At 42.6% G+C, this 20,363-nt stretch overlaps 5 protein-coding genes across 5 annotated transcripts; all 5 read left to right on the top strand.

The window, feature by feature from the left end:
* Nucleotides 1-1,366: 1,366 nt before the first annotated feature.
* On the top strand, nt 1,367-3,934 carry AOL_s00173g107 (uncharacterized protein; the record flags this gene model as incomplete). Its single annotated transcript, XM_011127849.1, has 3 exons — nt 1,367-1,791; nt 1,883-2,911; nt 3,001-3,934. 3 exons carry the CDS (start codon nt 1,367-1,369, stop codon nt 3,932-3,934), a joined length of 2,388 nt encoding a protein of 795 aa, XP_011126151.1.
* A 2,315-nt stretch (nt 3,935-6,249) lies between these two features.
* Nucleotides 6,250-8,885, top strand: AOL_s00173g106 (uncharacterized protein; the record flags this gene model as incomplete). Its single annotated transcript, XM_011127848.1, has 5 exons — nt 6,250-6,436; nt 6,511-6,812; nt 6,920-6,969; nt 7,047-7,487; nt 7,556-8,885. The coding sequence occupies 5 exons, from the start codon at nt 6,250-6,252 to the stop codon at nt 8,883-8,885; spliced, it is 2,310 nt and encodes a 769-aa protein (XP_011126150.1).
* A 943-nt stretch (nt 8,886-9,828) lies between these two features.
* On the top strand, nt 9,829-10,239 carry AOL_s00173g105 (uncharacterized protein; the record flags this gene model as incomplete). The annotated part of the gene is made up of 1 exon (XM_011127847.1): nt 9,829-10,239. The coding sequence occupies one exon, from the start codon at nt 9,829-9,831 to the stop codon at nt 10,237-10,239; it is 411 nt and encodes a 136-aa protein (XP_011126149.1).
* Nucleotides 10,240-11,128: 889 nt separating this feature from the next.
* AOL_s00173g104 (uncharacterized protein) lies at nt 11,129-14,205 on the top strand (the record flags this gene model as incomplete). Its single annotated transcript, XM_011127846.1, has 6 exons — nt 11,129-11,967; nt 12,059-12,098; nt 12,166-12,292; nt 12,363-13,411; nt 13,496-13,759; nt 13,849-14,205. The coding sequence occupies 6 exons, from the start codon at nt 11,129-11,131 to the stop codon at nt 14,203-14,205; spliced, it is 2,676 nt and encodes an 891-aa protein (XP_011126148.1).
* Nucleotides 14,206-19,144: 4,939 nt separating this feature from the next.
* On the top strand, nt 19,145-20,072 carry AOL_s00173g103 (uncharacterized protein; the record flags this gene model as incomplete). The annotated part of the gene is made up of 4 exons (XM_011127845.1): nt 19,145-19,331; nt 19,403-19,480; nt 19,554-19,738; nt 19,803-20,072. The coding sequence occupies 4 exons, from the start codon at nt 19,145-19,147 to the stop codon at nt 20,070-20,072; spliced, it is 720 nt and encodes a 239-aa protein (XP_011126147.1).
* Nucleotides 20,073-20,363: the final 291 nt, after the last annotated feature.

Genomic DNA, 20,363 nt, shown 5'->3' with positions numbered 1-20,363 from the left:
TTCTGATATCTTTACTTATAAAGCTTGAATGATAGCAGCAGCAGCAGCAGTGTAACTTAGAGTCATATTTCTGAAGTATCATTTACTTTGAAGTCTAAATTCGATTACTACTTTGAAGATATCAACGGGGCTAGTATAACCTTCACATTCCATTTTGTCTACAGTCTTTTCGCTTTTAGAATAGAGGTGTGATAGTATAGATAGCATAGTATCTGTCAGTTTTTGTGTAATGTGCCACCGCTTTATCTCACTTCGAGAGTTCAACTGATATGTGACAGTCTAGTTTCTTCGCAGTATGGTGGGCAAGTTGCACCGCTTCTAGCCTGTCGGTAACATTGCACAGAGCACGTACGGGTGGCAAAAGCCTACCCCACCTGACTTCTTTTTTTATTTAAATTGAAATATTAATATAGTAAAGTACGGCATTATTTCCGAGAATAAATGAATCTATAAGATACCCCCACATGTACAACCCAAGTCTGAGATGTATGTGCTACCAGACGATGCATGAATATCTACAACCAATATTTTGAACATCTGTCAGTTTATCAATGATGTCATCTTATACCAACGGAAAGTTGGGAAATCAGGGAAAGGGAAAAAAAACAAGGGTTTTGTGTGATGCAATATACGCAAGTACTTATATACAAGCTGCATGCCGGGTACTGGGGTCCCTTGAGTTTGGTAAGAATATACATATATTAATATAGGACTGGGGATTATATGATAATACGTATGTATTAGATATACTCACCACTATGTAGAAATCTTTTTAAAGTTGTCATATTTAATGTATTAGTTTCTTAGATAAGGATTCTGGTATAGTAGAATAAGTTTATTCTCTAAGTAGCATAACGTAGCGTAACATACTAATATCAATCTACCTTCAGTTCGATGTCGAATACACAAGTTTCGTGCTTGTGTCTTGTGTTGAACCTGTTTGATTCTCACCATCATTTTCTCAAAATTACCTATTAAGGAAACTATTCACTGAATTACCCATCCTAGCTATATTTCGCTAACAGAACCAAGCTCCGTTGCCGCCAAGACCTCGCTCGGAAGCTCGGAAGAACTGCATATTGGTAAACAACGTCAACACAAAAGAAAAACATGGGTTAGCGCTATAGCATTCCTGATCATGGGTGCTTCAAGCTTCAACAGCACCTCCATTCTCTTCTTCTTCTTCTTTTGCTTGTAATATTCCTTTTTTTTATGTCATAAATACGCCTTTACCGTTATATTCCGGAATTTTAGTATCTTAAAGCTTTCACGTGTTTTATGAAATATCTTTTTTTTAACTATCCTCATCGAATTTGATACGCCGTCTTAGATACTACAGGCTCCGGCCTTCAAAAAGTTGTCAACAATGACATCCGTCCTCACCTCTCTAAAATCCCTTCTCCCATCTTCAATATCATCTTCAGACCCACAATGGACTCTCCTACCAACATCATCCCCGACATCACCATCCCATAACACCAACAATCCCGAAAAACGTCCTTCCGGCAATAATAACAATAGCAACATCAACAGCAATATCTGGCTAACCCTCCTAACCTTCCCATTCACATTCTCCCTAACCCTCACAAATTTCTACTCCAACAATATAAAAGGAAACTACAAACTCCCCGCGATAACTAGGATACGAAGTATCTTTTTACAATTGCTGGTGGGATGTGTGGTTATTACGTGCGTGACGATGGTGTTCGCGTTGAGTGGGATGACGGGGTATACGGTTAAGAAGCTGGGGGTGCATTTTGATAGTGATGCTGTTTGGAAGGGGTTTCCGGTGTATGTACTCCCCTTTTCTTTCCCTTTTTTTTAAATATTTTTATCTCTACTTGTTTTGTATTATATTTGTGGAGCTAATTGGGATTTGTAGGATGACGAGTTATTATAATGGGATATATGATTTGGTTCCCAAGGAGTTGAATATTGCGGAGAATACGGGACCGAATAATGCGCCTAAGGCTTCGACGGTTTATAGACGGTTTATATATCGTCGTGGTTCGGAGTCTGATGATTCTCAGACCGATGGTCCTCCTAAGGAACCTATAAATTCCGATACTACTACTACTACAACTACTACTACTACTATTTCCCCTCCGAAGGAATCTACAGATTCAAACCTTCCTAAACAATCAGAAAATAAAACACCAAAACCCGCACCAAAGAAAGCATCAACCCCGATTCCTTACCATCCGTACCCAGACTACACCGCCTCATCTCCACATTTCAAATCCTGCGAATCATTGGTTTCGAATTATACCGGTCAGTCGACACGTATAAAGGCCTATAAGGGGGTGATGAAAGGTATGCCTGACCCGGCATATGGATCCTACGAAGCATTGGGATTGGATGATTCGGTATGTTTCGAAAGAAGGATGAGGTTTGGGGGGTATGGATGGAAAGATCGGGATGAGATTCCTAAGAATCCTAAGGATGAGGATATTTTGTTTGATAGGGAGTGGAGGATTGATTGGAAGCAAGTACAGGATGAGTGTGTTAAGATGAATTCTGGGAGGTTTGATGAGAATGATAATAATACACTTTTGGACGGTGAGAAGGGGGAGAAGAAGAAAAAGAAGAAAAGAACGGCGGTGGTGTTGAGAGTGTGGAATAGTTATCCGTTTACGAGGTTTGATTATGTGGTTCTTAGGAGTTTGATAACGGAGTTGAATGTTAATACCGGTGGGGAGTATGGAGTTCATTTGTTGATGCATGTTAAGGATATTGATATGGATGCGGATAAAGTCGATGTAAGGAATGAGAAAATTAAGAGGAAGATATTGGAGGAAAGTATTGCGGAAGAGTTTTGGGGGATTACGACGCTTTGGAGTGAGAATTTGATGAAGGAGGAGTATAAAGAACTGCAAGGGGGGAAGGAGTGGAGGGAGCATGGGATTTATGAGTATGTTCACACCCGGGCTTTTTTTTTATAACATATACTTGGGGTTTTGCTTTTTACTAATTTATATATTTTTGGGGGTTTGAAAATAGTGCGTACAGGAGTATTTGGTTACCTCAACAGTGGTTTTCGAAGATGCATGAGGAGTATGAGTACTTCTGGAGTTTGGAGATGGATGTCAAATATACAGGACATTGGTATCATTTATTCGACAAAATCGATACTTTTGCTAGAAATCAACCGCGAAGAGGACTTTGGGCGAGGAACGCACGGTTTTACGTCCCATCCGTGCACGGAAGTTACCAAGACTTCACGGAAATGGTGGAGATGCGAAGTTCACCTGAAGAAAGAATCTGGGGAGCTGTTGAAGGGGTAGAAGTTATGGATAAGAAACTGAAAGTGGAAAAAAAATTTGAAAGGGAAGAAGACGATGAAGGGTATAAATGGGGTAAAGGGGAAAATGCGGATTTGGTGACTTTATCACCGATGTTTGAGGTGGTTAATACGACCTGGGTTATCAAAGATGATTTTACGGGGTATGGGAATGAAAGACCTGAGAAGGAGAATTATAATCCATACTGGACTGGACCACCGAGGAGGGGGGCTGTAGTGGCAGTGTACAGATTCTCGAGAAGACTGTTGAACGCTATGGAGGTGGAGAACAGAGGTGGAAGACATATGGGGGTGGAAATGTTTCCTGCCTCGGTGGCGTTACAGTATGGATACAAAGGAGTTTATGCGCCACATCCGGTGTTTATGGATAGAAGGTGGCCTGGGAGGTATCTTGAGAAGATATTGAATGGAGGGGAAAAGGGGAGTTCGGGGGGTAATGAGAGGAGTTTGTTCGGGAAGAGGGAGCATCATTTTGGGGGGAGTGGGTTTTATTATGGAAGCTATTGGCCTCGAGGGGTTATGGGGGTTTGGATGGGAGGTGAATGGGAAGGAAAAGGTGGAGAAGGGTGGGAGAGGGAACGGGGGAGGGGGTGTTTGGGGGGGATGGTGGTGCATCCTGTCAAGGACTTGTAGTCCTTCTGTCATTTCATCACATCACATCACCTCATCTCCCTTCTCTTTTGATATATTTCTCATCTTCTGTTCTTTTTTGAGGTCTTATGATTTAATTTGATAAACTTAGTTTGAAGGGAATGTGGGATGGAAAGGTTCAGATGGCGTTATTGGAGTTTGATAGTGGTGGTATTCTATACAACTTTTGCAGTACCAGTCTAATGGGAATGAGGAATGGGCTTATGATCGCTATTAACTATACTAATTACTTAGTCTCGTTCCCTAATTACTCAATACCAAAGACTAAATTTAAATAGTCAGAATAAGGAAGTAAGTATAGTACTTATTTTTCAGGTCTTCGCACGAGTTCAGCATTTCGATCATTCGGGTTTTGTATGTAGTAGTGGTAATAGTCTCGAGGAGAGGGAGAATGGATTTATTGATCCGCTGCAGCCGCACAAGTCTCGGTTATGATGCAGTATTATGGAGTCGCCTGACTGGGTTTCTTTTCCTGCGAATGTGGGGAAGTGGATCCATCATGGATCCGTACCAGAATTGAAGCTATCACCTACATATATAATATTTAACTACAGAAGGAAGGGGGGTCTGGAGGGAGTGCAGCATCAGTGTGGGTGCATTGAGAGAGGGAAAGAAGAGCTCAGAGAAGCTCACGCGACCAGCACCACCACCACATCTCGGATCTTCCAATGTGGATAATTTACCCCGCTTCGAAGACTTCTTTTTTGAAAAATACATGTAGTTTACCATGGAACTAGATTAAATAGAAATAAGATTTTTTAAAAAAGCGTCGTAATGCAGGTTGGACTTTCTGCAGATTTGGTTAGAAGAGTACTTAGGTAGTCAGTAATGAAGAGATCAGATCATAGGACCGGACAGGTGGTTGTGGAATGTGATTTTTGGTTTGATATTTCGCTCACCAACAACATCCACCGGCCATATCCACGAAAATAAATTAAAGAAACGAAACGAAGCGAAACCCGACTAACTTTATTTAGTTTGATGGGAACTAAATAGTGGTAGTTGAGCTCGAGGGATTTTACAAAAAACTGGATTGATGGTTGAGCTCCTGTCGTGAGTAACAAAGAGAGGATGAAGTTGTTATAGGGGAAGAGAATGCAGCCGCCGAGTTCGAAGCTTTCGTTAAAACCAGAACGGAACAGAACAGAACAAAGTTCGCTCGGTAGGAAAGTACTTCAAGTCAATTAATTAATCCACAAGAAGCAGGTCCCTTCCATCCCTTAGACATAACAAAAGCTGTAGCAGAGTATATCAGTACCTGTACATGTTATAGACAGGTTACAAGTTCGAGGAAACAGTAGATATATGTACTTTCTCTCGGTATGAAACCAGATCTGACGGGGTTCGGTGAAATCCAACCACCCCCCTCGTGGTCTGAACCAGTGGACAGGAAGAGCTGATTCCAAGGCACCCGCCCGTATCTTTTCTTTTTTTCCTAGTATCCGCTAGTAATTTTCGTCCAATGTTCGGGTGTGAGCAGTTACTTACTTGCTTATGTATGCACGGAGTATGTATGTATGTATGTATGTATGTATGTATGTATGTATGTATGTATGTATGTATGTATGTATGTATGTATGTATTTATGGTACGGGTGGGTGTGGTGCCCGATTTAGATGCAGGGCCAATCCACTAACATCATGCGAACTGCGATTTCCCCATTTTCCCTTCTTTTTGTGGTTTCTTTTGTTTTCTTTTGTTCGTTATTTCTCGGGTTTTATGTACTGTGACGATTTCTAATTTATGATAGGGAGAGCTGAGTGGGGGGTATGTGTGCATGTGTATCAGCTGGAAGAGGAGGAGGAAGAAGAGGAAGAGGAAGAGGAAGAGGAGATGAAGATGCTCTACTGATGCTGATGCATGATGATGATATTTTAATATATTCTTGACTTACCTCTCTGATATATACTTAGGAAGTTACTCTGAAGTACTCGAATATACCTAATAACACCCCCCCTACCGGTTACTTAAGTACTTTTAACTAGTAACCTGTCTTAATATTTATTTACTCGACTGTCTTGACTTAATTTTCTTGACTTTTCTTGACTGAGTTTTCCTTCAGTTGTTAATTAATTAATCCGTGGCTGGCCTGGCTGGTTGCCATTTTCTTATTATTCTTATTACTATTACTACTACTTATCCTCATCTTCGTCCTCATCCTCACTTCCTCTCCCCCTCTTTCCTTTTCTCTTCCCTCTTCTCTTTTTTTTTATAAAATATATATATTCTTCTTCTTGTTAAATATCCTTTTCCTGCTGGCTGACATTTCTCAGCTTCACCCAAATCTCCCAAAAAAGATGCGGTGCATCTGGTCCTTACTCGCTGTGGGCCTGCAGACGTCATTCTTACTAAACACAATCAAACTCGCGTCCACTTCGCCCATTCTAAACGACCCTCTTCGCCAGCAACAACCCCTCGTCACTGTCACTCAACCCGAAGAACCTATCAAACGGAAGCTTCATGGTCGCTTCCTTCATATCACAGGTACTTCCTTCCTTCTTTTTTTAAGATCTACATATCTTTGTTCGGATTTTTCAGAACCTGATAGATAGAAATAGATGTTCACCCAGACCCCTTCTACTCGCGCAACGCCTCGGCTTCCAAATCTCATGAATGTCATAGCGACCGTGGACGTTCGGGATACTACGGTGCCGAACGATCCGATTGCGATTCACCGTTTACATTGGCCAATGCTACCTTCGAATGGATTCGAGAGAATTTGAAGGATAAGATTGATTTTGTGGTTTGGACCGGGGATAGTGCTAGGCATGATAATGATATTAATCATCCTAGAAGCGAAAGTCAGATCTATGATTTGAATAATATGGTGGTTGGAATGATGGTGGATGTTTTTAAGAAGGTATCTTTCTTCTTTCACTCTTTCTTCTCTTCTTCTTCCGTTCTCTAGTCCTATTACCATATTTTTGTTCAGGATGGGGGGGTAGTGGTGCTAACGGTGTGGATTAGCCAATTCCTGATAATGACGATAATCCGAACAATGACCTGATCATTCCAATGTATGATCCTCTCCCCTACAGTTTCGCCTTCAGATGGAACTTGAATTGAAGCTGATACTAATATAAAAAAAAACTAGAATACCGACCCTTGGCAACAATGATATCATGCCGCACAACATCATGCTTCCCGGTCCCACCTCTACAACTCGTACCTACCTCGAAATCTGGCGCCACTTCATTCCAGAAGCCCAAAAGCACGTCTTCGAACATGGTGCCTACTTCTGGGTTGAAGTCATCCCCTCCCGTCTAGCCGTATTCTCCCTAAACACGATGTATTTCTTTGCATCGAACGCTGCCGTCGACGGATGTGATAGTCCCGAGGAACCGGGTTATCAACAGTTTGTTTGGTTGAAAGTACAATTGGAGTTGATGAGGTTGAGGGGGATGAAGGCGATTTTGATCGGACATGTTCCGCCGGCTAGGACGAAGAATAAGCAGGCTTGGGATGAGAGTTGTTGGGCGAAGTATGTGGTTTGGGGGTGGAACTATAGGGATGTTATCGTCGGTGGGCTTTATGGGTATGTTCCTTTTCTTCTTCTTCTATACTTGACTTTTTGGAGATGGACACTAATATGGTTCTGGGCAGGCATATGAATCTGGATCATTTCATGCTATTGGATACAAATGTCGCGAATAAAATCATGGAAACGCCAGATGCTAAACAGGTTCGAGCTACTCAAGTCGAAACCTGGGAGGAACTGGTTCACGTTGAAGCTGCAGGTCCATACCTCAGCGAACTCCGTGAAGTTCTTTCGAAGATCCCAGAACCGCCAGAAGACCCTAAGAAGGACGACAAGAAATCTAATGACGTCTCGGAAGAGAGTAATAATAAGAAGGGAAAGAAGAAGAAGGGTGATAAAGACAAGAAGGGTAAAAAGGGAGGTAAGAAGAAGAAGGGCGATAAGAAGAAAAAGCCCAAGAACCCGAAAAAGCAGCATAAAAAATACATCGAAAAGATTGGTGGGAAGTACGCAGAGCGATACGTCCCCGTTTTGGTATCACCCAGCGTCATTCCAAATTACTTCCCTTCGCTTCGGATTATCGAATACAATATCACCGGTGTGGTGGATGATCAAGGATACGTCATCAATTTACCACCTGTTAAGGAAGAAACTCTTCATAAGAAGGATACAGCTGCACCCGTTGAACCACCACAACCACCAGCCGCTCCACCAGTTCCACCTGGAAAGAAGAAGCCGAAGCCGAAGCCAGATCCGGATGCACCCACCCCTCCACCGACGGGGAGCGCACCTGGACCAGCCTATAGCCCGCAATCTCTTTCTCTAACCGGAATAACACAATACTACGCCAACCTAACCCGTTTGAACGGCTGGGTCCCCGAAGAAGATGACGACGATGAAGACGAAGATGGATTCGACCCACCTTCCGGTCCAAACGGTGATAAAGACAAAGATGATGAGAAACCCAAAAAGCCAAGAAAGCCACGACAAGCACCTTTGCCGTTTGAATTTGAAATCGAATATAGAACGGCGAATGACAGCCAGGGGTATAAAGTTAAGGATATGAGCGTACGCAGTCTTGTGAAACTTGCTAATAGGATGAGAGATCTGGATGTTAAGGCTAAGTGTCTTGATGTCGAGGGAACTTATCTTTGTGATGGCGAGAGAGGGTATGCGAGTGCTTTTAACGAAACCTATATACATGAAGAGGAGGAGAAGGGGAGTAAAGATAAGAAGAAGAAGAAAGGAAAGAAGGGGGGTAAAGGAGGGAAGGGGAAGAAAGGGAAGAAGGGGAAGGGGAAGAAGGGGAGAAAACATAAGGATCATGAGAAGAAGCAGCAGAAGAAGAAGGATAGATTGTGGCATTTGTTTGTGAAACGTGCGTTCGTTGGGGCGGTTGGTGGGAGGGATATCCAGAAGGTCTTTGAAGGAGAGACGTGGGCTGATGAGCTGTAGACGGGGTTTATCTTCTTCTTTTTTTTAATTTTTTTTTTCATTTTTTTTTTCACTGGAGGTAGAAGTGGGGCGGTTGTCTCTTTTTGCCTTTTGAAGTTATCTTTTTTACTACATTTTTAGCGGGCTGGGTCTTTTCACTTTGATTTTTTTCTTTTCACGATCGTTATGGGATTTATATTATTGTACTATGATGCATTATGATACAGGCGTTTCCCTCTGTCTTTCACTTTCACTTTCTCTCTTTCCTTTTCCCTTTAGTTACCTATTGGTTTAACTATTCTCTCTGATCTTGCATGTCGGGCAGCAAATTCTGTTTGAGGTTTACTACTTTTTCATTGTTTTTTTTTCCCCCCTAGATGGTGAGAAATATGCATACTCGGAGAATTCACTTTTGACTTTAAATTGCAGGAGATGCATTCGAAAGCGTATCATAAGATCAAGGATGGCTTCTCCTATTAACTGAGAGCAGTGCAATGTAGATAGCCAAATTCTTAATTCTTATATTCTCGTATCCCCACTATCATCATCAAGTCTAAATACTTACCAAGGTATAATATAAACTATATCTTCACACACTCTCTATCACGAAGGTTTTACATACTAGTATATATCAATGTCCTCTAAGAAACTACCCCCATTCCCAGGTATACCCCTCCCCACCCCTTCCAACTCTGCAGCAGCAGCAGGTCCATCATCATCATCATCACCATTATCAAACAGAGCCAACATCAGCCTGCCAGCACCAACTCTCCCCTTCAGCACCTATCCACAACCACACTTCCACCGAGCCTGGTATCGAAAATGTCTTCATTCCACACCAACGGTACGTATACCCTACGGACCGGAAGTAGAGTATATATCTACTACTACAACAGAAGGAGGGGGAGGAGGGGGAGGAAGTGCGGGGGGGAGGTATATTAGTACGAATAAGAATAGATTGTGTATGTGTGATTCTGTTGATGGGTATTTCCTAGAAGAGGTTGATCAGAGTGCTACGGGAGGAAGTAGTAATAGTTTATATGTTGAAAAAGAGGTGGTGGAGGAGTTTTGGAGGATTTTGGAGTGGGAGGATGAGAAGGAGAGGAAATTGAGGAAGGAGAAGGAAGGGAAGGTTGGTAAGGTTGTTAAGGGGGTTGTGAAGGGGGTTAAGGAGGTTGTAGGTAGTGTCAGTCCGGGGAAGAGGAGGAAGGAGAAGGAGAAGGAGAAGGAGAAGGAAGAAGAGAAGGGGAGGAAGAGGGTTTTGAGGTGGGTTCCTAGGTGGAGGAGGTTGGAGGGGTGTTGTGCTGGGTGTGCTGGTGTTGGGGAGGAAGGGGAGGAAGGGGAGGAAGGGGGGTTGAGGTGGAGGGTTGTGTAAAAGCTTGTTTTTTTTTATATTATTACTTTCTTTTTTTTCTCTGGTGGATATGGGGGGTTGGAGGGGTACTGGGGGTTACATGGAGTTACTTGATATACTGATTTATAATATAAAGGATCTTAGGACTTGTGCTTGTGAGTCTGAGGAAGTGTTCGGATGATGTTCAAGGATGTTTGATATATAATGTTGGGAGGGAAGGTACTGCAGGTACGGCTACGGGATTCAAATCCTTGTAGGATGGTTGTTAATTATATATTCCGATCCTCGATCGGTGTCGATATGTATCCTTTGAATTCCTACGTTATACAGATATAGATAGTACTTTAATTATTTTATAGGAGAAAAAAGAAAGTATAGAAGTGCACAAGAACGTGTAATATGACTGGCAAACTGACTACCTGACTGACTAAATGAATCACTGACCGGCTTGAATATAGCGTTACGTCGTCTTTGGAATCTTATTCCTTTTTTCGCGTTTTGGATGTCGGTGTCGGTGTCACGGGGTCGATATGGCCAAGTGGACAGCCTCACCTGCACTTTGTGGGAGGAGTACTAGTTGAGGCGTGGACAACTCGGGTGTTCTGTGAAGGAATTCTTTCTTTCTTTTCTTTTCTCTTCTGTTAATTTCTTTTGTTCTCTATAAAATAGAAAAAAGAATATTGAAATTAATCATTTAATAAGGTATATATATATTTTTCGGTATCTGTTTTTTTTTGGGTAAGAAAGTAGATATTTTATTCATTGCTTCGAAGGTGTCTACGGACTTCAAGATTAACCTGTATTCGACGGTGTTCGAAATCCAACAATTTCAACACAAACCTGATCTCTCGATTTGTACCACCATTTCATAGGAACTACTTAAGTATATATAAAACAAAAATAGAAAAAGATGGCAAGAAGCAGAAGCACATCCCCCACATCCCCCCATAACAACCCATCCTACCCCTCCCGTCCTCCTCTACTTCCACAGTCCTCCCTCCCCCGCGACCGCAGTGTCTCTCCAACAACCCATTCCCACGGCACCAACACCGGCCTCCAACGAACAACCTTCGAATCCCGACAATCATCAGCAGCATCCAGAAGTACCTCCCGTCATACGGCCGGTAGGAATCGAAGTAATTCTCGAGGAACACCTGTGATTTCCTCACCTATCCGGGGTAGATCTATTGTTCAACAGTTACCGACTACGGGCGTTAATACTAATAGTGTTAATGCTCCGCCGTCGATATTTTCACATTCTGGACCTTATTATTTGAGGAGGTCGAATAGTGATAATGCTTTATCACATAATTTTAAGAAGTCTTTACACGGTGGTGGTGGTGGTAGTGGTGCTGCTGGAAGAAGTGGTAGTCCACCCGGTGGGAGGGATAGTAGTACGGTTTGGACGAATACCATAGCCACGATCTCCGCGGCGACGAGATTAAAACCAGCGGTATTACCACCGTCATTCGGAGAACCTAGTTTACCGGCCGGGTTGGAGGCGGATAAAGAAGAGAAGATTAAGGAGTATTATAAGGAATGTGGGCTGGATTTCGAATCGTTGGATAAAGCTGAGGTTTTTGAGGTTGTGGATGAGAAGTTGACGGGGAAGGAGATTAAGAACTTTGTGGTGGATTTTGGGAGGGAGAGCGCTTGGGTTGCTACTGATGTTGAGGAAGCGAAAACTGAGGCTTTGTTGGGGAGTTGGGAGGAAGGGAGGCGACCTGGGGAGGTGGGGACTAGGTGGATGTTAGTATCTTTTCGTTTTATATACTTACTACTTAAGTACTTTACTTATTTGAGGGTTTGAAGAAGCTAATATGGGGGTTTATTCTTCTAGTGCGATATTTGATGCGCATAAACAGGGCGATTTTTTGAATGTGAGTGTTAACTATCATCACTCTGAAATCACGGGATTGGATAGAATATACTAACTGTAGGATGTAGAAAATATTGTTAAAGTACGGACTATCCACAAGATTAAGAGCTACGATGCTATCTCCTCCCGGTCGTGGTAATCTCGAAATCGCACAGAAGGTCTGGCACTGGTCTACTGTCGAATACGGTTCTCAATGTAAGCCGTCATCCCCTCTCTATAAATACTCCATTATGACAAAGTCTAATAACATGCATCATCAAAATAGTCCTCGCCGTGGGCTTCAACATGCTACATAACACCGTCTCCCGCAAGATCCTGAAGCGTGCACGCGAAGACCTTCACGACACCGCAATCCTCCAAGAAGCCGCTCGTTTAAACCCAGATGCCACCCGCGAGGATCTATCAACGTGGCTTAAAAACCTTTTAAGACGTGGTAAAAACGATAGTCCGTCGAATTCTACAATCCTACCACTTTCGAATCCGGTCGTTGTTGATGGTAGTAATATTAGTAGTGATGGAAGTCAGGCTGAAAAGGGATCTAATAAATCAACTACCACCGGCGCTACTTCTGCTTCTCCGCAAAGTATTTTTAGCGTGTTATATAGACGGATGACTACGCTTGGAAAATCTTCGACGGGGGGTATAGATGACGACGATGACGATTTTGAAACAGTTCGAGAAGCTTTACGACGGCAGTTTTCTTCGAAACCTAAACGGAAGAAGTCGAAACGTTCGAAACGTCCTGTCGGTTCTAATACCTCACCAAATAACAGTAATAACCATAATAACAACAATGGTGGAGGTGGTGAAACGAAGGATACCGCAGAAACAGACTCCCTAGACGACGAAATGAGTCTAAACCAAGACTACGACTCCGATGATTCCTCCTACTCCGACGTCTTCGAATGCAACGAAGCCGAAGAAAACTACAATGACATCCATTATAATCCACACATGCTCCGTCTCTATATCTGGTTAATAATGACCCACGACGGTACCGTGATCTCCATCCACGAACCCATCCCACCCATGAAAAAGGAAATTACAAATCCCAGGGATATCAAAGATACTATCTCACATATTAGACGGAATGTCCGGGTGGTGTTGAGGTGTCTTTCCAAAGCTGGGTTGGCGAAGAAGAAGAGTGGGAGTAATGATGTTGAAGTGGCGATGGAACAGGGGGCTATGGTTGTTCGGAGGACGGTTGGGGAGGCGAGGGATTTGTTGTTTTATTATTTGTTTGATGATTGGTATGCTAGTTGGAGTTTGGCGGTTGATAGGGCGCATCCTTATAGTAAGGAGTTGAATGAGATTGTAGGTTTTTTTTCCCCTTACCCTCTTTCTTTTACTATCGATATGGAAAATAAAGACTGATATATGTTTGGGGAAAACGAATAGAGAGGAGAAGATCCGATGTTAGATCATATTGATAAACTCCATGATATTGCGAGAAGATTGGCGGGGTTGAAGAGGGTTTATAATAGCTATGAACTGATATTGAATCAGTTGTTGGAGAATAAAGCATACTTTAAGGAACCGGCAAATAAGTGTTTTAGTATATTGTCTATGAACCGGTTCGAAAGGTTGAAGCATCGGATTTCACAGCTTGCGATAAGTGAGATTGAGGATTGTGAGAAGGAGGCTAATGGGTTGATTTCCTTGGTATGTTATATACCTATACACCCCCACCTTGATATATACTCAGGTTTAATATTGGATAAACGAGCTAATGATATTAAATTACTTTATAGACCTACAACCGCCTCAACTTCCGTGAAACCAAAGCCGTTGAAAAACTCTCACTACTATCGGTAGCTTTGGCCAAAGTCACGATGGTATTCCTTCCGATATCTATCGTGATGGGGTACTTTGGAATGGAAGAGGTTCAGGGAATAAGTGGTATGTACAATGCACGAAACTTTTGGACGGCAGCTGGGACGGCGTTCGGGTTGACGTTGGTGTTTTTGTGGTTTATTGGGGGCTTTGGAGGGAATTTTGAGGGGATTGGAAGGTGGGGGGTTGTTAGGAGGTGGGTTAAGAGGAGGGAGGAGGCCGGGAGGAGGAGGTATGCGTATGGTGGGAGGTATGGGTATAGGAGGAGGGAGTAGGTGGGGTTTGTAATTGTTTTACTGTTTTTTTTTGGGGGGGAGGTGTGTTCTGATAGTCTTTTCTCCTTCAATTTGCTTATTATTTTCATTTTTTTTAACGTATGTTATATATACAAAGTCTGTGTTCATGAAGCTGGAGACGTTATATTGTTTATGGGTTTATCTTAATAAAATACAACATGGGGAGGTGTTGATATTAGTTTGGCGGGATATCGATGCGGCATTTCAGCGGCCTAAGATTGTGACATCCACTTAGGGCAACAATACGGTCTTGGTCAAATTAGGCCGAATACGTACGCTGGAATAAATCGATTATATATATTATCAGTGTACATGTTTGGAAATGTATTTATTCATTTATCTATCTAAATATCGAGACGAGCTCTTCGTAAGATCTGTGTTCTCTGGTAGTAGTATATACTAGCTGACTAACCTAGTTAACTAGTATTGATCCGACTAGTAGACCATGCGGCAACTTGAACCTGCACTTTTTAGCCTTTGAATTTTTGGCTAAGTTGGTGTATATTAGTTTCAGTCATGTATGTTTGTACATATGCATATTGCTTGCAAGCTCGCCGCGTGCGCCTCGAATTCTTTTGGATTAAACTTGTTTCAGACATTTTGGAGTAGTTAGTTTTACCTTTAGTCAAACGAGAGGGAAAAAACGAAACGCTCTAGAACTCGGACTGTTGATAATCGAGGGAAGTAACGATAAATTAAAGGCAAAAGAGAGGAGAGAAGGAGAAAGAGAGGCGTAAGCAGGAGTAACTAGATGTCTCGTATCACATTTTCGACGACGACCCCTCTAAAAAAGATAAACCAGCAAGTTAAGTTAAGTTTCCCAATATAGCAAGTACAAAAGTTTTTTTTATTTTTTTATTCTTTCTTTTCGGGTACTTATCATCCGCCGAATTGGTTTTAGTAAGGATTCGGATCCTAAAAAGCCGTGCTTCTAGCCTTTTTTTTTTTTTTTTTTTCGTAATAACGAGATCTTACATGTGTCTATGTATATTCCATATCGGCTGCTAGGACCCTTGTAAAGAAGCTTGTGATGGATATTCTTCCGTCCACGGAGGGAGATATTTGAGAAGCTGATCCCATGTGTCGTGCCGTACCCGTGGTATATCCTAAGCTAAGGGATCTGCGTTGGAAGTTTGGATGACAGCTGTTAGTTACTTACTAGGTAGTTAACTATAGCGCTAGACTACGTATATTAGTTGGGTGGGATTCTTATCCGGCGCTGGGTGGGGTTGAAGAGGATCCGCTTGGTGTTACTGTTATTTCTGGATGGTTTTCCGACGGGAGAGCTGTTGTACGTTATCGCATGAAGTTTATGCGTTTCGACTTTTTTTTTTTTTTATCTTTCGCTTCTCAAGATGGGCTTCTACTCATGAGGCTAAGAATGATAAAAATAAAAAAAGAAAGGAATAAAGATTGTCCTATTCTCGAATCGAGAGATGTTAAGCCTAGGGAAGCTATTTTCTTTATTCCTGTGGAGTGTGGACCCTGCATTGCAGATAGTTGACAGATTTGGAGGTGGAAGCGCTGGCAACCCCGCTGTGCGCCGGTGGGTACTCTTTTTATATCTATCGATACAACCTATATTAGGTATATATGGGCATTACAATTGGTTTCCCATTTGCAGATTCTGGCACGGAAACATGTCACATTATAAGTTTATCGGTTTAGTTAATGCATATTAATGTTTTTTTTTTCTCTACTAAAAATATCTTGAAAGGAAAAAAAAAAAGAAGTTCTTTCGTTTTCATGAGAGAGAGACCTCTAACGGTGGCGTTTGTTAGATATGTGGTTTTTGAAACCTTTCGGTTCGGTGGTGGGGTGAGCGCCTTGGTGGGCTCCCACCCCCCAGCTGCCTGATTAAGATCATTAGATCCAGCCAGAATCGATCTTTGATAAAAGGCTTGTGAAAAGCTTGGCTATGAGCCGAGCCGTTTTTATTCTCTCCTATAAGCGGGCGCAGCTTCATTTTTTCTCTCTTTCTGTATATATTAGTGGTTATTCGAGGGGAGCTCATATATGTGAAGCACGAGGGGGGGAGGAGAAGAGCTGCTCGGAACTTTCGGTATCGGATCGAGATGACTGAATCATGTTACTTGCTTACGCTTATGCATCGCATATTGCGACTCGAAAGGAGGGATTGAAAAAGAAAGAAGGGATTTTATTTTCTCTCTTGTTAACCCAGTAGCCTGGTTAAATTCCTCGACGGTAGGTATGAATGAATGAACTAGTTGGAATCTTTATTATTACTTTTTTTTTTTTTTTTTCCCCTCCGGAAGATGGGTGCCGGATCGTTTGGAACTACCTGATGAGCTTAGAGAAAGAGAAAAAAAGAGAGAACGACTGACGATCTATCGATAGGAGTTTTTGAATCCACGTTTGATAGTTGGGGTAGTGGTTAGATAATTATTTGTTAGGATGTAGATGATTTGGTAATGTGTTCGGATGTTGGGGACTGATTAGGGAAATATTGTTTCGAAACGAAATTTAGATTTGGTGTGGCTGGACGGTGCTGGCGAGCAGAGGTAAGTGGAATCCGGTGACTGGAATATTGGTACCCTCGAGCTCCAGTCTCTCATTAGGCCGGACCAGTAACCTAGAACTGTGTGCGTGTGCGTGGGAGGGAAAAGGATAGAATTGGAAGTATTGGAAGAGGAAGTTACAGGCAAAAGGTGGATGTGTGACGTCGGAGGTTGATGCAGAGAAGGTCGATGAGGCTGAGGGGCATGTCCTTGCGAACCGCCTTTTTTTCCCAATTACTATCTTCGGGTGAATTGAGTTCGAGATATATTAGAAACGAAACAAAAAGAATCATTTTTTTTTTTTAACTTCTTGTGAATTTATTTTTGGGGATAGCGGTTAACGGGGTTTTGAAGTTCGAAGGTCAACGTGGTCGATTTGCATGCATTGTGGAATGGTTTGCCGCTTGCCTCGAGGCCCTTTCGGAGCCGTTCTGTCCTGTCCTGTCGTTTGGTTTGCATGTTGGAATCGATCCTTTGGTATGTTTCGTATATGTTACTCAGATATCAAACAGGGATGCATGACTGACCGACTGGTTGTAATAGCCAATTGGTAGACGGACAAAGCCAGCCGGTATCCCGCCTTGTAATGCTTCGTCGTATAGGAGAATTTTTAAAATAACTACCGTTCTTGCCATTCTATATAAGTCAGCGATAATCGATTATTGGGTAGCGGAGCGGGTGTGACAAGGCAAAAAAAAAGCCTAATACGTACTCCCATGTATAACAGCCTGTCCTTGTGCAGTTATACGGGTTACCATACCATGCATCAATTACTTCATCGTCGATATAATTTGTTCAGATATTGAAGGAATAAGAAAGGAAAAGAGAATCGAAACATGCAACCATCCGGACGAGTCTTGGCTGTTTTTTCCCTCTCTTTCTCTCTACCTTTCTCAAGTACTCGCTCCCTGGTCAATCGAATGGAGCAGATGGAGTCCTAGATCCGACGGAATGATGCATGGAATGTCGGGTGCAATTGTCGATCATGTATTCCAATTGCACGCGCCCGCCTTTCCTTTGCGATTGGGAAGCCGGATATTACAAAGAACAGGAGTACGTAGTATGTACACAAGGCACACACACCCCTGGTCCTAAGAAACCAGAGGTCTAGCTTCTCTCCTTGTCTTCTTGTCTCTTTTTCTTGAGACCTTGGGGGTGTCCATAAATGGAGGGATTTGGAGGTGAGGAGGGGGGGGTAGCCCGAAGATTTGTGATTTGTGATAGAGTGAGACTAGGAGGGATAGTTTACCAGTTAGCCAACTATGCGCCTATCCATGCCTTCCTTTGTGGAAGCATTTGCATAATTCGCGTGCATGCATATCTTGTGACTTTTTTACCGTTCGTTAATTACCCTGGAAGAATTCGGATTTGTTCGAATGGTATACTTACTTACTTGTATAGCACCAGGATTGAGTATAATATAAAGAGAGAGAGATCGGCTGCTCCAGGCACCGGTTGAGGTTTGGCCTGCCTGCTTTTGCCTGCTCCAGTTCGATAACACCCTGCTGCTTCCCTGTTCTGTCGCTCGTTTGACCCGCCGGATCTCGATCTTTCTTCCACTCTGACAAATAAGATAAAATAAAATAAAATAAAACGCTCTCTTACCACGGCATACGCACATCATACAGACATTTAACCATTGAAGTGGGATTTTGTATAAATTGCCAGTAAGTAGTATATAATAACAGCGTGGAGCCTGGCCTGGAGAGTTTGGATGCAAACGGGTCAAGCTGGCGAATTGTCTCTGGTTTCGAGTTAACCTTTGTGTCGAAAACACCACACAACACACCTGCACTTTATATCAGAAGACATCTGGAACGAATTCAAACTGACTTTTTTATTCTTCTTCTGAAGTTCTTTTCTCTTCTATCTCGGTCTCGGTCTCTCTCTTGGATACAACTGTTGCAGTTTATCTATATATTTTTTTATATCTGGTGCAACTGTGTGATATCATTGTCATCAACTGAAATCGAATCGGACATCTTCATCTTGTTCTCGGAAGAAGAATATAATAACACCAACCAACAACGTCTCTCGCATTCCTTTGACCGCCGTTTCAAGTTATAACAATTTTATTTTATCGATCTGTTGGATTGGATTCGTTTGATTTGGGTTGAATAGACGTAAGTTCTGCTTTTGCTTTATTTAATCCGATTGATTCTCTCTTCTTCTCTTCTTCTTCTTCTTTTTCTTGCTCCTTCTTCTTTCATCCTCATCATCCTCATCATCATCATCATCCTTTCACCAACATCAACATCAACATCAACATCAACATTATCATCAAACTTCTTTCCCATAGATCCTAATCGATCAATTGAAAACTTACTTGAACTTCTTACTTACCCTTTTTTCTCCTTCTTCTTGTTCTCAGCGTCAGATAGACTACACAAACCATCACAATGCATTTCTTCAAATCTGCTGCCACCGTTGCCCTTCTCACAGGTGCCTACGTCGTCTCTGCCGAAACTGGTGAAAGGGGAGATGCTCCAATCACCGAAAACAACTCCGATAGAGTCGTCTACGAAGCTGTCTTCTCGAGCTCCAACATCAAGTCTGCTCGTTTCAATTTCACCGGAACCGAAGATGGTAAGTTAAACACACAGATCACGATATATCTTCGATTATGGAGCTTTCGGTATTAATCATAGATTTTATAGGTGTCGGTGTCTTGATCCATGCTTGCTTCACCGGTGTGAACGCCTCTCAACCTGGACCATATCCTTATCACGTTCACGGTAAGCCATTGTTCTCCCCTTTTCTTCTCCTTCTCTTCCTTCGTTTAGTCAATTGTCTAATGTTCATTCGAAGACTTCCTTGTCGGTCCAAACGGAAACTGCACTGCCACCGGTGCCCATCTCGACCCCTACCTTCGTGGCGAGGTCACCGCCTGTGACGCCGATGCCCCGGAAACCTGTCAAGTTGGTGATCTCTCAGGAAAGCACGGTAAAGCTTCTACGGAAGCCGCCAAAGGCACTTGGTGCACTTCCTATGTTGTAAGTATTATATTTATATACATCTCATCCAGTACGTTCCGGTGTCTAACTAGCTATCATCTAGGACAAATACTTGTCTTTGAACTCCGACGACGAGGCCTTCATCGGTAACGAGCGTAGCATCGTTTTCCACAATGCCAACAAGACGCGTATCGGCTGTGGTAACATTGTCCTCGCTAAGGAGCAGATGTCTGGTGGTGGATCCTACCCATCTGCCAACGCTACTGCTACTTCCACCGGAGAGCCTCCAATAGCGACTGGTGGTGCTACCAGAGTTGGTGCTAGCGGTCTCGCCTTGGGCCTCATCCTTGCTATTGGTGCTATGCTCCTATAATCTTCCCCAATCAGTTGAAAACAGGATGTTGCGGGAACGCATCATCTCGTAGCTAATTCGGGAGCTCTTTTTTTTCTTCTCTCTCTTTTTTTTTTAAACTTGATTCTGGATTTATTTATAGATTGTAACAGCGACTGGAACAGAAAAGAAATAACTGGTTGGCTGTTGCACTACACTTACTCTTAGAAATACCTCACTAATTGCGAATTTCTGGTTACTCCTACCAACAACAAACCTTTTCTTACACCTCCTACCGTTGATACCTTTTGCTTTTTGTATCTTTTTCTTCTC

This window comes from Orbilia oligospora (genome assembly GCF_000225545.1).
Source record: "Orbilia oligospora ATCC 24927 unplaced genomic scaffold scaffold00173, whole genome shotgun sequence".
Lineage (NCBI taxonomy): Eukaryota > Fungi > Ascomycota > Orbiliomycetes > Orbiliales > Orbiliaceae > Orbilia > Orbilia oligospora.
Note: the sequence above shows the minus strand (reverse complement) of the source record. Positions and strands in the feature narration are given on the sequence as shown.